The 25909-nt window shown below is 33.1% G+C and overlaps 2 protein-coding genes across 8 annotated transcripts in view; one reads left to right on the forward strand and one right to left on the reverse strand.

The window, feature by feature from the left end:
* The window catches only part of DOCK7 (dedicator of cytokinesis 7), a 185707-nt gene that overhangs the window by 104421 nt on the left and 55377 nt on the right, over window positions 1-25909 (reverse strand). The window lies entirely within an intron of this gene.
* ANGPTL3 (angiopoietin like 3) lies at window positions 6894-18627 on the forward strand. Its single transcript, XM_058538165.1, has 8 exons — window positions 6894-7465; window positions 8120-8230; window positions 10908-11022; window positions 12047-12160; window positions 12596-12691; window positions 14226-14492; window positions 15127-15333; window positions 18476-18627. Exons 1-8 carry the CDS (start codon window positions 6971-6973, stop codon window positions 18625-18627), a joined length of 1557 nt encoding a protein of 518 aa, XP_058394148.1. The 5' UTR covers window positions 6894-6970.

A 25909-nucleotide genomic window follows, 5' to 3' on the forward strand; every position in this document is an offset into this window, starting at 1 on the left:
TTTTTTTTTTTTTTTGTGAGGAGATCAGCCCTGAGCTAACATCTGCCAATCCTCCTCTTTTTTTTTTTTTGCTGAGGGAGACGGCCCTGGGCTAACATCGGTGCCCATCTTCCTCCACTTTATATGGGACGCCGCCACAGCATGGCCTACCAAGCAGTGCATCGGTGTGCGCCCGGGATCCGAACCAGCGAACCCCGGGCCGCCGCAGCGGAGCGCGCGCACCCAACCGCTTGCGCCACCGGGCCGGCCCCAAATTAAGTCTTTTTTTTAGCATCACTTATAAACTCATGGACCAAACATATTAATGGCTTTCAATACACAGCAGTTATTATCTTTATTGGTGTTCAAATTGTCCCATCTTTGGCAAATGAAAAAGCCTATTCAAACTGGCTCCTAAGTCCTTTGATTTAGCTGTAATAGTCTTTGATGGCTTCTTGCTATCTGTTATGACAAGATGTTCCAGGTTCTTCTTGCACAGTTTCTCCCCAGACCCGGCATCAGCCATTTCTCCAAGGAGCTGTGGTTCTTTGAATGAGAAATTTTTTTCCAAGCCACAGTCTGGGCACTCATTGTGGGTTAGTCATTGTTTCTAGGCCATTTAAGCAGAAAGAATTAGGGGGAAATGCTTTTAACATGAAATTCATCCTGGATTCATATTGATACTTCAAATTCAAATTCACTACTACAAAGTTTTTATTTAACCTTTTCTATCTTGCATCTATGTATCATTTTTCCTGTGCTAAGAATCATTCTCAAGGACATCAACTATGAGAGAAGTGGAGCAGCACTTAATTACTCATGTGTGTTCTTCTCAGAATGGAGTCTTAAGGAACTCCAGGATTCTAAGTCAGCCACAGGAGGATGAGCCTGCACAGGAGACTGAGAAGGCACCCACAAAAAAGAAGAAGGAAAACCATGAGAGTGCAGTGACATGGAAGCCAAGGGAAGAAAATAGAAAAAGAATTAAATAGTTAAGTGTCAAATGCTATTCAGGGGCCAAATGAGGTTAGAATTGAAAAATGTCAACTGGATTTAGTAACATGAATGTCACTGATAATCTGAGGTTGAAAACAGATAAAAGTAGGTTCAAGAGCACGTAGGAGGTAAGAAAATGAAATAAGTGAGATTATGAAAAGTGCAGCTGGGAAGGGGAGAAGGATAATGTAATAGTTGGAGACAGAATATGGGGACTTGGAAAGCTTTTTAAGATTAGAAAGGTTGGAGTTTGATTAAACCCTAATGAAAAGAATCCAGCTGAGACAGAGTTTGTAGATACTAGAACAAGAATGTAAGATTCCCGAAATGGTGGGAGAGGCCATGGTCCAAAGCACATGATAACAGATTGGCCTCACTTACGTTTATAATTCCTCATTGTAACAAACTTTTACTGAGTATGCAGTGTGCTAGACACTGAGAACATAGAGATAAAAGACAGTCCTTGTCCTCATAGAACTCATGGTCTAGAGGGAGAATCAGACAAGCAAAGAATAATACAGTATAGCAAGTGCTGTGAACAAAGAATGTCACCAGAGCCCACAAGAGGAACTGAGACTAAAGAATCTGCCCACAAATTTCAACGAGAAATTTGCAAATAGCATAGACATGCAAAACACACAGAGAAGCAAAACACATCATGCTTCCCCAGCCCCTCAGAATCTCTGCAGTGGGATTACTACTGTCTTAGCTTTGTGGACACGGACATGATTGGCCCCTTTCCATCTTTCAAGTCTCAGAAAGCCTTACCTTTACCTCCTCCCCATCACATCACTTTGTTATTCCATTCACAACTCTTAAACAACACGCTTAAAATAATCCTAAATTATCTTGTTCATTTATGTATTATTTCTTATTTACATATCTCCTTTAATAAAGCCCAAGCTCCATGAGGGTAAGGACTTTATCTATCTAGTTAACTACGATATTCTCAATGCCTAAAACAGTGAATCATATTGAATGAATGAATGAATGAATGAATGAATGAACAGCACAGAATGCACACAAATATTCAGTTACTTAACATTTCCAGGCGTTTCAATTCCAGGTTAAAAGGGAATTAATTGAACATCATCTATAAGCTATGCTTGATTTCCAATATAAGCAACACAACTTTAAATTCTGAAGGTGAAAAGTTTGCAATTGGATCCAGATTCTTTTCCATTTGACTAGAGACTCCACTAATAAATTCCCATATAGACCTAGTAAGTCTTTACCCTGCATTTACTCCTTCGGAAGAATTTCAAATCAGCAGAGAAGGCAAATTAATGAAAAGTGTTGACATAGCTGACTAGCCACTTAGGTAAAAAAGCTGAATTCCTATTTTACCTCCTCCTCAAAATAAATTCCAGATTAATCAAAGGTTTAAATAATAAAAAATAAAACCATAAAAGTACTAGAAAAGCTTTAATGAAACCATATTTTATAGGTGAGGAAGACTTTTCTGAGCATGAGCCATAAGAATCATAAAAGACAAATTTTAAAGCTTCTACAGAGCAGATGATACCATAAACATAGGTGGAAGACAGACAACAAATTGGAAAAACACTGTTCCCTATATAACAAAGAGTTAGTATCCGTAATAAGTAAATAATTCCTAAAACTAGTCAGAAAGAGACAAACAAAAAAAGGAGGAGTTTGATGGGGGGACTTACATAATACTCAGGAAATTTACAAAGACAGCAAAATAGATGGACAGCAAAATAAACTAGAAATATTTGCCTATTAGATTTATTGATATTTTTTGTCTATCTCATTCAAAGCATCAGTAAAAATTCATGGGAAAACAGGAACTCTCATATACTCTTTGTAGGGATATAAACTGGCACAACCCTTCTGAAGGATAATCTGACAAGAGAAATCATAATTTCATAGTCAACATCTATGAACTTTTTAAATTGATTTATATATATAACATGAGCTATATATATCACGATCCCATATGTGTTGGAAAAAAATTATGTTTAGCTAATCCTTTAAGTGATCTGGTATGATAGACCCCAAAATGTTAATAGTGAAGAGTCAAGATTTTTATTTTTTAAATAAAAAATTTTTGAAATATCTGAGATTCCACAAAAAGTACTTTCAACATAAAAAAAATTTAACATTTATTAATAGTGAGCATGAAAAAAAGTAAGATAAAATGATTCCTTCAAAGGTCACTCATCTTCTGGATCTGAGCTGTCCAATAAAATAGTGTAGTAAGACTACCAAGCACTTGATACTTGCCTGTTCTAATTGAGAGATGCTGTAAGTATAAAATACACACCAGATTTGGAAGACTTAATATGAAAAAAGAATATAAAATATCTAATTAATATTTTTATATTGACCACATGTTGAAAAGATAACTTTTGATATATTGCATTAAATAAAATATACTATTAAAATTAATTTCACTTGTTTCTTTTTAGTTTTTTTACAAGTATAGCTCACACTATATTTCCATTGGACAGTGCTGTTCTGGACAGGAGAGGAAAGGGGCGCTAATGTAGTACTCTGGCATTATTCTTTAGTTAATATAAACATTTCTATTTATAAATGTGTTTTTCTCAGTTACTTTCAGAATCTTTCTACTAAACATATGAATTCAAAAACAAACCATCACAGTAAAAAGGAAAACATTAAAGGGGATACTATATTCAAAAGAGCCAAAATGCCCTGTGTTTTATTTGGAAGTCGTTATCTCCCTAAGATTGCACAACCTAGGGGAGGATAAAGGACTTTGCTTTGCTTGGAATTTAAACAAATCTCCTAAATGTCCTACAATTCTATGTAGCCAAGAAGTTTTGTATATTAGTTCTTAGAAACTAGGAATGCTTAGATTAGAGCCTAATTTTGCTGAGTTTCTTGTTTTCTTCCGCATAAAAATTTTTAATTTTTATAACATTACTGGCTATATTTGATCAGGGTTCTATTTAAATAGGCACAGGTTCAAGCAAAGGTTAGATTCTGCCTTTAACAATGTGTACTCAGACAGGAGGCATTAAAAGTAGATGTAGAATCATTTATAAAATTACTATTTTCATTACATTTTCCCACAGCTTGACACTCTTCTGCAGCTTGTAATTAGGCAAATTGTTGACTTTCATTATATTGACTAACATGTCAAACTACTATAAGAAAAAAAAATTACCCAGATATTTCTTCCCAGAGAAAATATACTATAAACCAAGAATACGTGACCATTGTCTTTAATCTATCTGTTAGTGTTACACGTGAGGCATTGTGTAAGTTGTGCAAAAAGTGTCATAGTCTAGTATAGTAACCAAAATGGAAGGAAATTCCAACAAACAGCCTCTCTTTGGTATTAGTGTCCAGTTACTTTTACACATGGAAGGGGCTACTTTTCATAGTCCTTTCTCTAAAAAGAACCTCCAATATCAAAAAGGGGTGAGCATCTACTATACGCAAATTTTGTGCTTGGAAAACTCTCATGTTATGACTTTATCATTCTCTCACTCATTCAACAAATATTTATTGTTTCTCCAACATGTAAAGAATTTATATCCCTGTATGGGATATAAATTAAACACAGATATAGGTCTTGCCAATAAACAGCTTATAGTACAATAGAGAAGAGAAGTTGGCCCATCTCAATTCCCCCTCAACCAGAAAGTAGATGAAATATCAGGGTCAATAGTTTTAAGCCAGAAAAGCAGACAGTTTAGTTAAGAGAAGTTTTGAAATATGCCCTTCATGACCAATGATCACAACACTAACTTTTCCCTTTAAAAAAGAGGGAGAAAATTCAAATTTCTTCAGTAGTTCAACATACACTTTTATAATCCCATAACATGTACCTGTGGCAAGGGTAAGATGAAAATGAAGAATAAGGAAATTTTTTTGTTTTTCTTCTTCATTAGTGGAAGGATTTGTATTTGTATATTTTTATTTGCTTGCATTCTTACTTCTGTTACAAACAGAAATATTTATGTGGTTCTGTACTGGACATTTAGAAAAAGTATACACAGGCTAAACAAAGGACATAATTCCTGTACTTACAAAGGTCCAAGAAACCAAAACTCAGAAAACCAGATTCTAGGAAAGTTTCCTAACTTATGTCATCTTAACATGAGATTAGATGATATTCATCAGTAAAATATTACAGAATGGGCATAAATGCATTGATTGTTTTTAATTACCAAAAAAATAGCTAATATACAATACTGTGTAGTGTTTACTATATACCAGGTAGTGTTCTAAGTGCTTTAAAAATACTAATTTTTAATCTTTATACAACCCTACAAAGTAGGAATTATCTTCACTTGACAGATAAGAAAATAGAGGTAAAGAAAAGCTAAATAATTTGACCAAGGGTCACAGAGCTGAAGAAGAGCAGAGCCAGGATTCCAATCCAGCCAGTCCCTCTCCAGAATCATACTCTTGACCACAATGGTGTACTATCTCCACTGTAACTACTATATCCAAAAGCCCTTAATCCTAGATCATCAAAAGAAAGGGCCTCTATTTTATACCAGGAAGAGGCATTTCTAAGAATAGAAATTTGGAAATGGTTCATTTCGTAAAGTTTTGCTTGACAATTTACAATTTAAACTGAAATTCATTATGTTAAATCTTCCTTTTGCAAAAAAGCTATTAACTTGATGAAAAATTTCTTTTATGTAGGGCTGATTATACACACATACACAGGTTAAAAGGTCATTTCACATGATATAATAACTAGCGTTTTGAGTACTTTCTATTTGCCAGACACGGTTCTAAGTGCTTTACACATATTACTTCTCTTAATTCTCATAACTCTATTAAGTATGTACTATAACTACCCCAACTTAGAGATGAGGAGACTAAGGTATGGAGACGTTAAGTAACTAGTCCAGGGCCAGACAGCTAGAGCTGGCTTTTGGAGACAGACTAGTCTGATTCCAGAGCCCACACACTGCACAATTTGACTCTATTAATTTGTCAAGATAAGGCATTTTTAAAAGATTGATTTTCTCATAAAGTTCTTAATATGAACACTCAAGAAGAATAATCATTCATAATTTACTGAAGCATTTAGTATTTTTCCTTTTAACACTAAGTTAGAAGCACAGTGGGGAACATTAATTTTTAAATATACTACTATTTTGGGGGTTTTGTTAAATTTATATTATCAACATTGTTACCAAGCTCACAAACTTCAGAAAAATTTATAATGGGCAAATAGTTTCTGACACTGGAAGTATTTAATTCTGGTTTAACCTTAGAAGACCACATATCTATTGGTCTTTCAGTGGGCACATGGAAAAGAAGCTAGACAGAATATCATGGAGAAAAGGGGTGAAATGCCTTTTAATGATACTTATTATGTATGGGATTTTGTGATAATATACAAACATGGTTAAGATAGAGCATCTGAAGCAAAAAGACATACTAATAAACAATTATAGTGACAAATAATAAGGACTATATAATCATATGTTAGCTTATACAGAATACCATGGGAATGCAGCATTGACAGCCATTAATACCACCCGAAGAAGTGGAAGAAGTCTTATCAGAGAAGGCATTTTTGGGGATGGGTCACTGTTTCCATACAAACTAAAATAACAATTTGGGAAATGCATACTTAACTCATTAATTTTTCCTCAACTTTCATGATGAATTTACCAGTCAAAAGAGTTTGGTTTTTACCTGTAAATCTTGAAAAATCATGACAAGTTAAAATGAGCTTTTAAAAACAGGTAGATCTCATAACACTGAAAGTGCAGTTTATAATACAGCTAAATTAAATACAATTTAAAATGACTTATTAAGTTAGTTGCTCATTTCGTTGATTTCATTTAGCATTGTTCTAACTCAATGTGGAAGGTTACATTCCTACAAGTTTACACAGCTTAATAATTAACTATATTCACTTGCCAACCTTACCATTTATGTGGCAAATAGTGATATAGAGAGAGTTTAGAAGTCTAGGTCTGCTTACAGGAGAAAACTAGTTCCAAATTGCTTGCAATTGAATAATAGGATAAAAATGTACACGATTAAGCTCTTTCTTTTTATTGCTCCTCTAGTTATTTCTTCCAGAATTGATCAAGACTATTCATCATCTGATTCTGTATCTCCAGAGCCAAAATCAAAATTTGCTATGTTAGATGATGTAAAAATTTTAGCCAATGGCCTCCTTCAGTTAGGACATGGTCTTAAAGACTTTGTCCACAAGACTAAGGGCCAAATTAATGACATATTTCAAAAACTCAACATATTTGATCAGTCTTTTTATGATCTATCACTGCAAATGAATGAAATCAAAGAAGAAGAAAAGGAACTTAAAAGAACTACATCCAAACTGCAAGTCAAAAATGAAGAAGTGAAGAATATGTCACTTGAGCTCAACTCAAAACTTGAAAGCCTCCTAGAAGAAAAAAGTCTACTTCGACAAAAAGTGAAATATTTGGAGGGGCAATTAACCAAGTTCATTAAAAATCAACCTGAAAATCAGGAACACCCAGAAGTAACTTCACTTCAAGTAAGTAGAATCCAGAGTGTTCATGATTATGTTTTCAATATGGATCTTTTAAAAAAATACTTTAAGACATGCTACTTGAAATACTTTATTGCATTGTTGAAATACTTTATTTTTCTCAAGAAAAAAAGCCTTCAGAAAATAAAATTTCCCATCATAATTTCAAGTTGGTTTTTATGTTTTCCTAACATTAAATATGAAAACAATTAAACTTTACATTTCAATGAAAATTACAAAGTAATAAAATTTAGAACACTAAATTATTACAGTATTGCAAATTATTGGAGGCAAGTAAAAAGTTAAAGGAATCTAACTTTGAAACTATTTTCCCATGTTTAAAATGGATAAAAGTAATACAGTAAATGGTAAAGATTCATTCCTATTAAAATACTGGGGTTTTTACTTCATTGAAGGAGTTTAAAGTTCAGGAAATCAGATTTTAGAGATGGTACATTTTAAACAAAACATAAAAACAAAAGTACTATTTGAAAGAAGCATACAAGGGAAAAATGATTGCCAATATTCATTTTCCTAATCCACTATTAGTTTAAAAAAATTAGATTGTGATAGTGTTACAGGAAATTTTAAAAAGTCTAGTTTAACAAAAAAGAAAAAAGAAAGAAAGAAACTTCTAACCAACCTACAATCTATGTCCAGACTTTTGTAGAACAGCAAGATAATAGCATCAAAGATCTTCTCCAGACCATGGAAGAACAATATAGACAATTAAACCAACAGCACAGTCAAATAAAAGAAATAGAAAATCAGGTAAGTCAACATTTAATGTATGTCCAATCTTTTACATAAAATTTACATTTATGGAAACACTGGACCCTAAAATTATTTAAAATAATTATAGTTGGATACTGAATAAAAGGATCACAGCAGCATGACTGTTAAGACTGTAGGCTCTGAAGCTAATAAACTACCTGGGTTTGAAGCTTGGCTCGAAAACTTTGTGTGACCTTGAATAATTTCTTAAGCCCTCTGTCTCTCAGTTTCCTCACTTATTCTATGACAAAAATAACAGAACCTATCTTATAAGATTGTTGCGAGAAAAAAAGAATTAATTCATATAAAGTATATCTTCAATATAGAAGCCAAAATAAATCTATGAAAATTTAAATTAGGTCACGTCTGTCTTTGTTCAAAACCCATCTCACTCACAGTGGCTCCTAAGACCCCAGATGACCCTTTATTATCTCCCTGGAGTCATCTCCTCTGCTCCAGCCACACTGGCCCCTTCACTGTTACTCAAACACATAAAACATGCTGCCATCTCAGGGCCTCTGCCCTTGCTGTTTCCTCTGTCTGGAATGCTCTTCTCCCTGGTATCTACATGGCCCACTCACATTCCTTTAGGTCTTTATCAAATAGAAAATTTTCAATGACACCCTCCCAGGTCACTTAATCAAAAATTACAGTCCCCTACTTCCATCCTTGAAATCTGCTACCTCCTTCATTAATCTCTTTTTTTCCTTAATAGTTACCTCTATGTAACATAATACACATTTTTGTTATTTATCTTAGTCTGTCGCTGCTCTAGAATGTAAGCTCCATGAGCAGAGATTTTCTTCCATTATTTCTATTGAGGTAGCCCCAGAATATAGAACACTGTCAGACACATAGTAGGCACTCAATAAATATACACTCAATGAATATAATTCAGTAATTAATAAAGGTAATGTCATATTCAGCACAGAGAAGTCAATAAAAACTTATGATTATTATTATTTTTATTATTAGAAACTGTGTGCCTGATAATTAAATTTCAACACCCAACAATATAATTAACCTACAATGTAAAGAACTGGCTAGGTGAAGAAGAGAGATACCTTTTTAGAATAAAGGTATGTCAGAATCTAAGCATTCCAATATATAGCACCATAGTTCAAAAATATTCATTAGTAACACTATTAAACAGCCATTCAAGAGAGTTCCAAAAATAATATAGACCCAGAGAAACCAGTAATAAAAAATAGTTCCCAAGAATTATAAAACAAATGTTATTACCAATTTCCGTTAAACAAACATATCATTATGTTGCAGTAATTTTATGACTCAATTTTAGTAGGTTATTTTTGCTAGGTTATTATGAATCATAATTTGGTAGGTTATTTTTACTAATTGTCCAAAAAGTTTTTTGCCAACTACTTCTGATTTCCATAATTTCTTTGTTATTTTTCTAAATTATTTTTTCCTGTATCTTTTATTATGATTAAATGAACCTGCTCACAAAAGCAAAATGTCACTATTATAAGATGATATACACTCTGTCTAATAATAAAATGTATGAAGAATTCAAAACAATAAATTTTTGAGTTGGGAGAAGCCTCAGATCATCTGATCCAATTTCCTCAAATTTAAATTAAGAAACCAAAACTCTAAAAAGTTAAGTGACTTTAAGATCACACAGTTACTTAATAGGAAAGACTAATCCCCAGTAAGTGCACTTTACAACAGATCCTCATGAATTAGGCCCTAGGAAATGCCATTTATGCTGGCATCAAAAACTATCCCTAATAACACAAGATTTCACATACTCTGCTTTTCTCAGGCCATCAGTAAGAAAAGTCATCAGTCGGTAAATTGCAAACCCAGCGCATTTTAAATAAAAATAAACTGTTATATTGCTAAACTAATAGACAATGAAATATTGACTATATTGAAAGTAAGCAAATAAGCCTGCCAATTTGTTCCTCTACAGATATGTTTACATGTCAAAAACTATCAAGAGGGGCTGGCCCAGTGGCATAGTGGTTAAGTTCACGTGCTCGGCTTCAGCGGCCCAGTGTTGGCAGGTTCGGATCCTGGGCGCGGACCAATGCACCCCTCATCATGCCCTGCTGTGGCGGCATCCCATATACAAAATAGAGGAAGATGGGCACAGATGTTAGCTCACCGCTAATCTTCCTCAGCAAAAAGATGAAGATTGACAGAGGTTAGCTCACAGCCAGTCTTCCTCACACACACAAAAAAACTCATCAAGAAAGCAGCCTTGTTTTTAAACTATGTGCTATGCCCTTACAGCAGGTCTGAGAATCAGTAAGACCTATAACTGAGAATTATTAAATTTAAAATCTGCCTGTGTTACTGAATAGAATATATATTCTATTCATATAAATAAACAGAACATATGAAAATATTCTAAGCAAAGTCTCTGCCTTTGGACTTGCTGTTTTTTGACCAATTTCTGTTTTTTGCCTTGCTCCCTTTCTTCCCCCATATTTATGAACTCTTTTAAATAATGTGCCTGATTAAATATTTTGAGAACAGGTAATCTGTACAATCTGTATAACACTGTTTATCCTCTTAACACCAAAGGAATTAACATATTATGAACTAAAAAGACGCATATTAGTTGTATTTTTAATATCCTCATTCAGACTCCCCTAACTGTATATTCAGTACCATTTTTTAAAGTAAACTTATATTCTTTTATCAGTTAAGAAGAACTGGTATTCAAGAATCCACAGAAAATTCTCTTTCTTCTAAACCAAGAGCACCAAGAACTATTCCCTCTCTTCACTTGAATGAAACAAAAAACGTAGAGCACAATGGTAAGATAATATGGTGGGTTTTCTTCTTGAAGCTATTATCATCAAATTCTTCTATCTTCAACATTTCCATCAAAAATCCTTATTCTCAGGGGCTGCTCTAGACTAAAAGATAGTAAAGGGACAAATCCACCAAATAAAATGTGTCAACCTAAATTGGATCCTGGTAGGTTTTTTTCAAACCCTATAAAACACATTCTTAAGACAATAAGGGAAATATGAATATAGACTTGATATTAGATAATATAGAATTATTATTTTCTTAGATGTAATAATGGTATTGCAGTTATGTAAGAGAATAATCTCACATTTAAGAGATGCATGCTAAACTATCTAAGAGCTTAAGGGTCATGATGTTTGCAAATTACTTTCAAATAGCACAGCAAAATACATATTTGTATGTATGTGTATTTATAAAGCAAATATGGCAAAATGTTAACAATTGTTGAATACAGATGGAAAGAGTATGGTGCTCTCTTCAATGCTTCTTTCTACTTTCCTGTTTGCTTGAAATTTTTCATAAGAAAAACAAAAAGATGGAGGAACAAAGTCTCAACCCATTCCCAACCAAACTTCAACAAAATGATATACTCTCAAAACACATTTATGTTTTATGTAATTCATACAGAAAAAAAGGCTTCTGTTAGCTTCCTCCATATATGTTCACTCTTTACACATATATCTGTTGACTACCTGCTATGTACCAAGCACTATACTAATGTCTGTGATATTTTATTTATATTCTTACTGTATCTAGCAAAAAAAAAGTGTTTAAAATTCTCATTTTGTTGCTTTTCTTAAAAAGAAATCAGTTTGGTAACAACTATTTTGACACTCTGCATAACATGCCATCTAATAAAAATGCTTTAGCATAAAGTCTTTTTTAGTTCTTTTTTAGTAATACATTACTGACAAAGGCTAAAGACTACATTCACCACAATTCCATAAAATGCCAAGTAAAACCTCAAGCTCTAAAGGTATCATTCTTATTACTGTATCTTATGTAATAACATTCTGTTGATTCTAGACATTCCTGCTGATTGTACCACCATTTACAACAGAGGCGAACACACAAGTGGCATCTATTCCATTAGACCCAGCAACTCGCAAGTTTTTAATGTCTACTGCGATGTCAGATCAGGTAAAACTAGCCTAGGGAGAAAATGGACAAGAGTTAGCTCAGGTTACTCACTGCCTGTTAGTAAGGCTAATCCTGTTATCTCTGTTCTAAATACATAAATAAAATTATATATATACACATATATACAACATGAGTAGTTACACAGATCTAGTACTTATATTTGTCTTGTTTATTTATGTATTTACTCACGCATTTATTCAATATTCTCCATCTTTTTCCATAAAATAATCTGAAATGACTGTCCATAAGACATTCATTAGTTGCCCTTCACTTAACTTCTTGGGACCATAATAAATAATAAAATATTATTACCATAACAACATTAATAACTACCTTATACAGATACCAATTAAAACCAAACCAAAAAAGCAGTATTTTACTACATCTGTCAGCATCAATCTACTAAAAATACACAATTTCGTTCATTATATTCAGGTAGTTCATGGATATTAATTCAACGCCGAATAGACGGATCACAAAACTTCAATGAATCTTGGGAAAACTACAAATATGGTTTTGGGAGGCTTGATGGTAAGATGACTTCGTACATTCATTCATTCTGACTGGGAACTAGGAATGCAATAATAAATGAGGAACAGTCCTGGCCTTCAAAGAACTTTTAACAAATAATTACACATCTGTTAGTAATTACACTTATTACAATTGTCTTTATTTGAATTATACTTATCACAATTACGGTCTGTTCTTAATTATACTTACTACAATTTAATTCAATGGCTTCTAATTATCATAACTACAATGACAATTTTGATTAAGTGCTATGTGCTTTGGTAAGTGGTAAATGCTATGAATGACTACAAAGAAAAGCATCCTTATCACTGGTAACTCGACTTTTTTATTAACATTTTAGATATCAATTATTTGGAGGTTGGAAGGGACAAGGAAGCTGTCAGACGTGCAGTACAAAATGTTTAGATTTCAATTATTTAAATATAAATGTATATTATAGAATGTGTAGTTTAAAATAGTTAATGCAAATTACTATATTTTGATCACAAAATAAAAAATAAAATAAAATAAAAATAAATAACAGAGGTTTAAAATCCAAAACGCACATTATAAAAATCCATAAATAATGTACAAATACCCATTTATAAAGTGAAAAACATTCCTCATTATATCCAATTTTTAAACAGTACTATTTGACCATTTAAAAAACTCTGTATTCAAACTGCCAGTTAAATCCCTAACTAAAAGGCATGCTCAGTGATGTTTTGTAGCTCCAAATGTTCTTCTAAGAGTGAGTGTCACCCAAAAATAAAAGACAGTGAAGTCCAGAGTACTCATTTATTTTTATAAGAAAGTAAGCCATTTGTACTTGTAATCCTTAAAATGAAGTCTCCTACTAATTCAATAGCAATAAGGAAATTTTGACATTTTTTCCTTAAATATTTTAATAAAAAGGATTGTGATAATTACAGAGAGATCTATTTGTATTTATGCTGTGCTTTTAATTCCAAATAAAACTAATTTTTAAAGTTATAAAGAAAAGTTATTAAGAATTATGCTTTTAAATTTAAAAAGTTTTTTAAATTCTATTCACTTCTCTTTCTACAAGGAAAACATATATATCAAGCAAATATCAAAGGCCAAGTCTATATTTGAAGAAAATGATATTATTATTATTATCCATGTCTCTGGGAATACCTAAATCTCTTGACAGTATATGGGTATTAATAAATAGCTGACAGTAAAGCCAGCACATATACGGACCTAGAAGTGAGATAATATCCTACCAATGAACAGACCTAAAAATATCTATAACAGCCTAAGATGTTTCACTTGTGAAATATGTCTCATAATACCCATTTCAGAAATGATAATCAGATTTTAGGCAGGCCTATTAATACTTTTAACATTGTTTGTACATATACCTATCTGCAATAAAATTGGTTTAAAAAGAAACATTTTAAGAGACTCTAAAATAACCAAGAGATTCAAGACTAAAACAACTCATTACTTGCACCAATAAAAAACATTCTCAAAAAAACTGTCAGTGCCTAATATGCAGTTAGCATCAACAGATTTTTACTTTTCTTTTCAGGAGAATTTTGGTTGGGCCTAGAGAAGATATACTCCATTGTAAAGCAATCTAATTACATTTTAAGAATTGAGCTAGAAGACTGGAAAGACAACAAGCATTATATTGAATATTCTTTTCACTTGGGAAATCATGAAACCAACTATACGCTACACCTAAGTGAGATTACTGCCAATGTCCCCAATGCACTCCCAGAACACAAAGATTTGGTGTTTTCCACTTGGGATCACAAAGCAAAAGGACAATTCAATTGTCAAGAAAGTTATTCAGGTATCCTTTTCCTAATATCAGTACTTTACTTTCACATCTTCAAAATATCTTTCCAAAGTATTAACTAATATCTACAACCACTCTTTAAAATCTGAATCCCAAATAAACATTTTCTCTATAGGTAAAAACCTCTTAACATAAGTATTCATTTTGTTCTAGTTCAACTAGGTATTTTACCACTAATCTTTCTCAGATAGTAAATTTTTTTTGTGTGCGTGTGTGTGAGGAAGATTAGCCCTGAGCTAACATCTGTCGCCAATCCTCCTCTTTATGCTGAGGAAGACTGGCCCTGGGCTAACATTCGTGCCCATCTTCCTGCACTTTACGTGGGACGCCACCACAGCATGGCTTGGCAAGCCGCGCACTGGTGCGCGCCCAGGATCTGAACCCCGGGCCGCCAGAGTGGAGCGCACGCACTTAACCGCTATGCCACCAGGCCAGCCCCCCACCAGGCTGGCCCTGATATTAAATTTTTGATGGTGTATATGAGGCTTCTACAGATTATTTAAAACTGGGATACATGCATACAATACTGTCATATTTATAAGAAATGAAGATATATTCATGGGGAAATATAATAACAGTGACTACGTATGAGTTTGTATCCATTAAATTCCATATCTGTCTTCTCTAGGAGGCTGGTGGTGGCATGATGTATGTGGGGAAAACAACCTAAATGGTAAATATAACAAGCCAAGATCAAAAACTAAGCCAGAGTGGAGAAGAGGAATATGCTGGAAGTCTCAAAATGGAAGATTCTACTCTATCAAATCAACCAAAATGTTGATCCATCCAAAAGATTCAGAAAGCTTTGAATGGGGGCCCGCCCAGTGGCTTAGTGGTTAAGTGTACACGCTCCGCTACTGGCGGCCCGGGGTTCGGATCCCAGGCGCGCACCGATGCACCACTTCTCCGGCCATGCTGAGGCCGAGTCCCACATACAGCAACTAGAGGGATGTGCAGCTGTGGCGTACAACTATCTACTGGGGCTTTGGGAAAAAAAAAGGAGGAGGATTGGCAATAGATGTTAGCTCAGGGTGGGTCTTCCTCAGCGAAAAGAGGAGGATTGGCATGGATGTTAGCTCGGGGCTGATCGTCCTCACAAAAAAAAAAAAAAAAAAGAAAGAAAGCTTTGAATGAACTGAGGCAAGTTAAAAAGCCAATGAAATAAATATTACACTCATCCCAAGTTACTGTGGTTTAATAACCTGGTATTAAATCCCTAATAGAAGGTTTTAGAAATAGATTCCTTATTTTAAAACCACTACCAACTTTAAACATATTGTCACATGACCTCAAAGAACACCATTTACCTTTCTCAATCAAAATTCTTATGATATCATTTATTCATATATTTTGTGATGTGGGAATCAATTTTAGATGGTCACAATCTAAATTTTAACCAATGGGTAAATTTTTAAATAACTTTTTTTAAATAAAAAACTTACAAAGCTTTTATTTTAAAAGTCATCATGTGGGCTAATTTCACAACTTCTTCAGTTTAAAAAACTAGTTGTCTTGCTAAAACTCTAAACTTGAAGCCAAATGAAGTAGGGTGAAATATTGTATTGAAATAGAGTCACTGTCTTAACAATGCAGTAGACCATGATTACTAAGTCATATTGACTTTAGTATCAGGTATCACTGAACCTTAACATATTTGTTAACTTATCTATATTGCATACATTTTATATATTTTAACACTTAATACCATGAAAACAATTTTAAAGGGATCTTTTCAGAATACAATAAGAATGAACGTATTTGTAGCATCAAGTTAACGCTGAATAATTTATGCCCCCTGGACATGATACGAGTCTAATACTTATGTGTAGGTTTTCAAATAGAATTAAAAATCATAACAAGGGGCCAGCCCCATGGCCTAGTGGTTAAGTTTGGCACACTCAGCTTCAGTGGCCTGAGTTCACGGGTTCGAATCCTGGACACGGACCTACACCACTCGTCAGCCATGCTGTGGCAGTGAACCACGTAAAAAATAAAGGAAGACTGGCACAGATGTTAGCTCAGGGCGAATCTTCCTCAGGAACAAAAACAATCGTAACAAGTTACTGAATGTTTAAATAGCCTGACAGACACATATGTATGCTTCCAAACTCAATAAAGACTCAGTCCCCCAATTATGGAAATTTAAATTATTGTGCTCTTTTATTGGTATCAATAGAAGTATGATTATGTTATTTCTGATTTAAATTCTAAATCCTCAAGGATTATTTGATTTAAATTCTGAGGATTATTCTGATTTAAATTCTAAATCCTCAAGGATTATATAGATCCTTTGACCATAATATCACTTCTCAGTATTTATTTTTAAATAAGTTTTTAAGGAAATGACCAAAGAGAAGTAAAACTTTGAATTAAATCCCGTTTTTAAAGGATTTCGTGCCCAAGTTATATAGTGACTCATTTTAGTCAATAATTATCAGCATTATGTATTTTAAATTACCCAATACATACATCATATATACTTTTGATATATGACATATGTAAATATGTATGATCTATATGGATCCCATATAAATATCTTGTTCCAAAAAAGTACAAGAGAATAAAGGCAAGAATACATTTTAATTTTCAGAACCACAGCCAACTTGTCAAAATTGACATTTTAGAGCCAGAATGCTAATACGGCTTTTTTTCCCTAAAAAAATGGAAGCTTTCAAATGCAAAGTAATACATTAATATACCAATTGCTTTCTCTATTTGTTTTCCAATATTTTACAATTCTCACACAGTACGTTTCATTTTGTTCCTTTTAGGTATACTAAGTTTTTTCTGTATATAAAGCTCAGATTGAGAGATAATTCTGGTAGAGAAAGAGAAAGGGTTTTTTTTCTTTATGGTTCTAATTTCAAAAGTGTTTGAATTTCACCACTAACTCACGATTATCAAATCTAATGGGCTTTCCTCAGTCCACATTCCCTCAGATCTCTCCACTACTTACTAATAACAATATTCTTTTTTCAAACTTGACCTTCCTTTTGCTTCCACAATACTACTACACTCTCCAAGGATTCTCCCTAACCTGAATCCATCCTGATAGCCCTATTCCTTCCTAGTATTTAGTACCGGGGGCCAAGGCACAATCTTCAATCATCTCCTCTACTCTGACCCTCAGAAATTCTATCTACCCTCATGGACCCATCTATTATCCATGAATAAGGTTCCCAAATCTATATATTCATCCCAGACCTCCCTCCAGTTCCCCTTCTTACACTGCCTACCTGCCACTTCTCCTTCTGATATCCTACGGCCTTCTCAATCCAACATATCAAATAACAATTCATCAACGCCTTCTGGTGCCTGCTGGTCCTTCCTCTCTCTTTGCAATTTCGCACTCTCCTCTTTACTTCTTACATCCACTAATGGCACTACCACGCTTCCAGTCATAGAAGCATGAAACCCGGGAGACATCGTGGCTTTCCACTTCACTTTGTCAACCATCTCTCCTAGATCATAAGCCGCTAAATCCAACACAATCTTCTTTTGGAAAGTCTCCTAATCTTACACACTTTCTTCCCATTTCTACTGCCAAAAACCTACCAAGGACTGCCTTTAACCTGAGCCTTGAATTAACTAGTCTCCTGCCTGGCCTCCTAATTTTATGTCTATCTCCCCTCAATTGTCCTAAAACAAATTTACAATGGCCACAAACTACTGTGACCGATGTTCTTCAAACTTGTCTATTAGAAGAGTGTTAACAGCTGAGGATAATGAAAACATATTCTTACAGGTTGTGGAGTTACAGAATGAAATGGCTTGATAGAAGCACAAATTTCTTTTAGAATCTTATTAGGTTTTTATCTTAAATCTTAGGCTTTTATCTTAAAATTGCATGTGAATTGTATTTTCTACTCCATAAATCTATCTTCATATAAAAAATTATTTCTTCCCCGAATCTTCCAAAAAGTCATGTTCCTAGAAGATATGTCATGTTTATCCTGTGAACTTACTATCTCATATAGCTGTGCCATCACAAGAACGTGTACCCCAATTAGAAGAACATAAGCCTACAGAACAAAATCCAAATCTCTTCCAGGTATTCAAGGATTTCTATCATCTGACTCCAAGTTATCTCTTTAACCATTTCCTGCCCACCACAAACCCTGAGCTCTAACCAAAATGATCCACTTTTAAACATCCCCTGTATACTTTCCTAATGCCATTCCATTTGTCTGGAATGCCTCCCCATACCTTTCTGCTTGGTTAAGTCCTATTTATACTTCAAGGTACAGATAATCTTACTTCTTCCACAAATCCTAGTAAATGGAGACTCCTTTCTCTGAAACCTAGCAGCATTACTGTCTGTACCCTTCAACTGGCACTTAGCAAGCGACAGAAAAGTAAACTTGGCAAATCATGTAATAAAAATTCTGAAAAAGAGTAATAAAAACTCCAAGAGCACCAAAGATAGTCAATCTACTTGGTTTAGTGAACTACTGCAAAGTTTTTAACCAAGACTTTACTCTGAACCAGTGTGAATTTTACTGAGAGCAAGTACACACATTTCTCATTTCAGGGGTACCTATTGTAGTATAATCTATTTACACACTCTCTGTCATTTTAGATACAAGCATGTTTTCGTGCTTGTATCATTTTTTCCTAACAGTGTAACTCATGGAAATCAATTAACTCACTCATTAATCAAAAATGTACTCATTAACGGTATTTATTGAGTACCTACTATTTGCCTCCTTTATGAACGTTTTCCAAATCTATATGGTTACGTATTCCACCTGTTACAGGATAACCAAATTTCCTTGTGTTTTTTCCCACCACTAACGACCACAAGTGTTGCATTTATGTATGCAGGTATGTGATCATCCAACATAGCAGTTTAAAAGATTGCAAAGAAGTGACCGAATGGTTGGCCCTTTTATCAAAGTCCAAAGTGTTCTCATGGCAAATCAACAAGGGCACAATTACTCAATTGGTGTGAAATGTGAGGTTAAAGGTCATGAAAGTAGGATTAACAGTCTCCCATAGTAAGCCTTTATAAAATGAGGTTTCAATGACATTTTACAAAATATAAAGTCAAGAATTCCATCTAAAACATAAAAACTGTATTTCTAAATTCATAAGTTTAACCCAAGGAACAACCATCTATCAAAATAATTAATTATATTTGAAAGAGCAATAATCTACAACCTTAAAGATGTAAGGCTCTGTTTATCTTCAAATAAGCAACTAAGTCTCAGTTTCCATATCCCATATATGGGAATAATCATATCCTTGCCAAATCCACTTCATAGAGTTGTTGTAACCATCAGTTAAGATACTGTATTTGAATGGTTTTATGAACGATAAAGTTCTAAACAAATATATCTACTTGTAAAAACTGGATCTTGGGTATCGCTCTTCACATCTCTTTAAGTAAATAATCTGTACAAATGCTTCCTGACTGAAAATACTCATTCTCAGGACAGACAGACAAAACTGCTCTCTTCACATCCTGCTACTGCTTCTGGAACTTGACTCCTTCCCCCGGAGTCGGAGACAACACTCCATAATGTCCAAACGCGGTCTCCCAACTAAAAACTCCTAGGTGGCTATGTTAAAATGTTACAAAAAAGAGCTCTCAACTCAAGAATTTTTGTAGTTAAAATAAACTAGGACCAATGAGACAGACTAAAAGCCAGAGTGATATATCTAGGGCAAAACCAAAACAGCGGAATGTGTGGCAATAGCTTGAGACATCTATGAAGACTAAAAATAAATACAAAGATCAACACTCTCCAAAGCGAGGAACCATAAACTGAAATTTGTACTTCCTTAAATTTTGAACGCATGAAACTAACCATACCAGTATTAGCAATATATGAGACTTGGTCATTAATAGAAATCACAGCTATTGCAGATATCTCAAAATATTGTTTGTGCTTGTTACTACTTAGAAAATATGGTAGTTTTTAGACCTGCAGCTAGATCTTGTTATTTAATTCATTAATTAAAAACACATATCACAACTTCAATAGTTTGATAATTATAATTCAATGTAATTGATTTCCTTTGTATTTTATTTTATGTATTTAAAAACATTATCCAAAAAGAGGATCATAGGATTCATAAGACTGCCAAAGGGTACTATGGCACAAAAAATATTAAGAACCCCCACTCCAAAGGGAGACCTACCATCATATAATGACCTAGTTTAGGAAACACAAATTACACGGCTCTCATATCATAATATAAATAGTATACATTTACTTTGACTGGCCAAGCTGTTCCTAGAAACAAAATTTTAGGGGAAAAAATTCTATCAGTAAATAAGCTTATTAAACTACTCAAGAGAAAAACTGATACAGGGTAAAATTATAAAGCAATCATAAAACATTTAAAATGTTATTGTGGCTAATTCTTTTAAAGTCCTTATCTGTTAGAAATATATACTGAAGGATTGACAGGTGAAATGATATGACGACTAAGCTTTGTTTTAAAGTACTGTAGAAAAAAATGGGACAGGTAAAAGACGAAACAAGAATGACAATGGAGGTTAATCATATTGTGCTATTTACTTGTGTGCGTGTATGTACTTTTCCATTATAAAAGTTTAAAACTATATTCAGATTAATGCACAAATAACAGGTTTACAAAGGATTATTAAGATATGTATGGGGCATATTCCTAACTGCTAACTAAGGTCTAGATCAAAATCCACTGCATGCTTTCATTCTGTTTCTCAGACTGATTGTTACTAGTGCGAACCACTGCATTCATTCTTACTTTCTTAGTAACACCATATTTGCTAGATGTAGTCTTTCAAAAAACTGGAAGAAAAATAAAGATATGCAAGTTCAATAGGTGATGACAACTAAGGCTATTATTGGGAAAGAGGCTACCTCTAACAATCTTGCCAAGAAGAGCACGTGCTCTGTGACATCTCTCTTAAAAACTGGATGTCAATAAAACACACAAGCATTTGGCTGAGTTATATGTACCTTGATCTTTACAACTCAAATGCAACAGCGGTCGTCAAGTACAAATTTGGAACATGAGTAATATTACACACAGTCTATTACCTAACTTTCAGATGACTTCCAATATTCAAATTTTTTTTCCACCAGTAGGAAAGGGCTCTTGATTTCGTTATTTTGAAGTAACAACTGCACTAGTATTTACTCTGTGATACTGTGATAGCACAAGTATTTCCTTGATAAAGCAAGCATTTGATATACATCATCTCCACTTGTCTGGCACAATAAGAAACATGTCATTCATTTCCTAATTGCTAGAAACTACCATATATCTGTGTATCCTCATTTACCCCTCTAAAGGATTTGAGAAGACCAAGTCCCTCCTGGGTTAATACTACACAAGAATACGTTCACAACCACGTGTGGAAAAAAAAAGTTTATTCAAGTGTGAAAATCTCTAACTTTAAGAATAGTTTAATAATAGATTTTTTTAATATCTTTGAGAAATCTCAATCTTCAAAAGTATATTGTTTTAAAATGTAAAAAAAAATTAAACTAAAATATATATTTTTATAAATATCCTTTTAGACAGCTTGTTCTAAATTGTCTGATAATAATCACAAAAATTGGAAGCAAAAGTTGTTAAGCAACAAGAAATCTGTCACTTTCAGAAAATAGTTCTTTTTCCTATTTTTCACCTCAGTCAAATGTTTGCTTCGATCGTGTCCATTCATTCTCCCTCTATTCAGACGATAATTTTTTTTATCTTTTTAACCCATAAGACCCTTTAAAATACAGTCAAGTTCATACTAAAAATAAATATAATGTGCAAACATTTTCTTAAAAGTCACAATAAAAATGCTTAAATTTCTGGTTTTTTTAAGATACAAATTTGAACCCTCTGGAATGTAAGCTTTGTCATCTACAAAACAGGGATAATCATAGTGGTTCTGTGTAGGCTGCTATGCAGAGTTAATGAGATAAGGGATGTACATAAACTGAAAGGAGTCCTAGTGTCAACTTTACTTTCTTTTTTTAAACATTATTCACTGGGAAAATGCACACATACAGGTTTGTATAATGACCACTAGTGTATCTTACCAGAAATTAAGGCTTACCTTGAACTTTTTTACCTCAGAAGGTAAAAAGAATTCAAACTAAGCTAGAAGAGTATTATTGTGATCTAGCACAATTCAGTTGGCAAATATTTATAGAAATTTATGTAAATTTTTTATGATACGTTTGTTAGCTGTTATCTGTTGAGGTTGTCATATATCCCCTTTTGTCATTCTGAAATCATTTCTATCAATGCTAGATTTTCTAGATATGTTAAAGGTTTTTTTTAATAAACTATGAATTTCTAAAAATATTAGCCGCCCATGAGAGTAAATTTTTTTAACAGTACTAAGTAGAGGAAGCAACCTATGTGATTTAGCATTCAGATCTCATGAATTGAAGGCCCAAGTAATAATACAAAGCAGGCCACTACTGCCTTTGATAACCTCCCTTTTTAAATCCTTCTCTTTCCAGTTATACCTGTAAAGCACAGTACCCTCATGCTTTCAAACCATCCTCTCTCAGGTTGTGTAACACTTGGGTAAATGTAATCTAATAAAGCCAGTGGTAAGAATAACAACTTAACTTCTACTGAGCATTTGACATTTGCAATGCACTTTGCAAAAAGCTTTACATGTAATAACCTATTTAATCCTCACAAATTTCTCAGATATGGGTACGTTTATCATCCTCATGCTCAAAGAAGGAAAACCAGTCAATTCTCAGTTTTAAATAATTTCTAAAAATAAAATATGGTTACAAAATATTGATCACAGGAACCCATCTCCCAATTTTTCATAAGATATGCATATGGCCATATCATTTCAAGTAACACAAAAACTTTTATTTATTTATATAACTTAGAAATTGATTTTTTTTAAAAGCATAAGTCAACTTTATAATCATGATATCTTTTTTAAAAAGAAAGAAACTTTTTTGGCAAAAAAAGTAACAACAGGAAAAAAAAACAACAAAATATAGTAACCGTAATTCTACTTCTGTATTCTCATATACCTAACTTTATTTACTTCTCTGAAGACATCCCTATACTAGAAAATTATTAATCTCTTTTTTAAACAAAATAATGTATCCTTCTTGCTTCAACAGCTTTCACTGGTAATGTATTACTAATAGAGCACTATGATCATATCCATACTCTAAGAAACTTCATAACTTTGACATCCTATATCACAATTTATCAATGTTTGTTAATGAGTTGAAGTATTTTATATGAGTTCTTACAGGCTGTACATAAAGAGAAAAAAGGTTATGCAAAATTCTAACCTGAAACCAACTTAATTTGATGAAAAATATTAAAGCCTAAATCAATATTCATATGCAATAAATATTGAATAGGAATAAACCTAATTTTATTGATGAGCTTAGCTGTTCTGCTATTCTCTGGAAATAAACTGTTTAGTCATAGTGAGAGAAGAATAGTTCTTTCTTATACATTTAAGGAATCATTTGTCAAAAAGCTTTTCACCTACAATATTACTTTCACTAATAATGAGTATCAGCTCTATAATTAATAGAGGTTTAGATATAGTCTAATATAAAGGCACTGAGATACATTAAAAGATCTCTCAAAATCATTCTTAAGCTAATATTTGCTATAAAATCATTCTTATACTTGAAAAGTTTACTGCCAGAATAGAAAATAATGATAGTTTTTGAACAATAAATTATCCTTACTGAAGCTAAACACTTCAAATGAGAAAGCAGTTAATCATAAAAACCAAAAACAAATTCAAACAAGTTATCTTAAACCGCTACTAAAACATGTTTACACAATTTCCATAAACTCATATAGCAAAACCATACTGACATATAATTTATAAAATCCACTTCAATCTTTTGGTGTATTAAGTTTTCCATCTCCTCCAGGAGGAGTACCTGATGCATTAAAACCGGATACATACTTAAGAGAAAAAAATATGCTACCTTATTTAGTAAAATGTCTTCTCACTTGGTATAAGCTCTCTACTCAACTCCCATTCAAGTCTTGTAATATGTCTAGATTTTCTATATTGGCCCTAGTTTCCATTACTTTATAGACATAATACTCTAGGATGCCATTTCTATCAAGTGTTACACTTAGGTCAATTGTTAGGACATTAAAAAAATTATTAAATGAAGATAAATAATGACATACATTTTGAGGCAAATAATAAGGTAAATAAAGATGTTCTGCCTGCTTTCATTAAAATGTAACAATCAATTAGAATTTTAATTTTATTTATACCATATATAATTATGAATGTTGGTTGTCCTATTATACCAAAGGATGAAGAATGTAGAAAATAAAATAAGACGACCTGGGTTCAAGTCTAAATAAGTTTCTTAATCTTAGCCTTATTTTTCTTACCTATAAGTAGAGATAAATAAATAATACTGCCAGAATTATATAATTTATAAGATTCCTATGACACAATAAAATAAATGAAAACAATTTACATACTATAAAGCACTAAATAAATGTTTTCCTCTCAGCACATCACATGAAAGTTCAGAACACCAGAGATACAACTCAAAAAAGCCCTCAGAGAGAAAATAAGACAGAAACAAAGGATAAGCAGTCAGAACAATATTAGACTACTCAAAAGCATCATTTAAAGCCAGAAGACAGTTGAGTCATGTTTTCAAAATTCTGACAAAAATTTATTTACAACTTAGACTTCTGTACCCAACAAAACTATCAATTCTGGAGTAACGGTAAAATAAAGCTATTAATCACACATAAAAGGTCTCAAAAAATTTACTCTCATACACCCTATTTCAAGAAGACACTGAAAGTTCTCAGTGAAATGGGTAAACCAAGAAAGAAAATACGGGATATAAGGAGTCCATTGCAAAAGAAATGCAAAGAGAGTTTCTGGGATAACGGTAAAGAGGCTCCAAAATGACAACTGTACAGTAAGCCTAGTGGCCTAGAAAACCTCCCCTGCCATACTAACTTAAATTGTAGTTGCAGGGGAGCCAAGAAAGCTGCAAGGGGGAAATGATTGATTATCTGATGTATTCACTGTACTGCAAGAAGCCTGACAGAGAGTTTTAGCAATAACACAAAGAAACGCAGGAAAACTAAATCATGTAACTACTCTAAGGGAACTAAAATGTTATATAAAACAAATGAGGGAGTCAAATCATAGTAGCCTACATGGCTTAGCTGCAAAAAGTTATATAATAATCACAAACATGAAAAAAAATTAACATTGATTTAGTGAAAAATAAGACTGAACGTCTTATTTAGAAACAAGGAGTACAATACTAAAAGAAGGAGCAGAAAGAGTTACCACTGATTGACACTGAAGATTAGACAGCAGGGCAGGGAAAGGCTGGTAGGAGTAAAACGAAAGACCTCTGCTTCTAATTTTAAGCCTTACGGCACTATACGAACTTTCAGTATATTCATATAATTCTTTCAAA

Source organism: Diceros bicornis, chromosome 4 (genome assembly GCF_020826845.1).
Source record: "Diceros bicornis minor isolate mBicDic1 chromosome 4, mDicBic1.mat.cur, whole genome shotgun sequence".
NCBI lineage: Eukaryota > Metazoa > Chordata > Mammalia > Perissodactyla > Rhinocerotidae > Diceros > Diceros bicornis.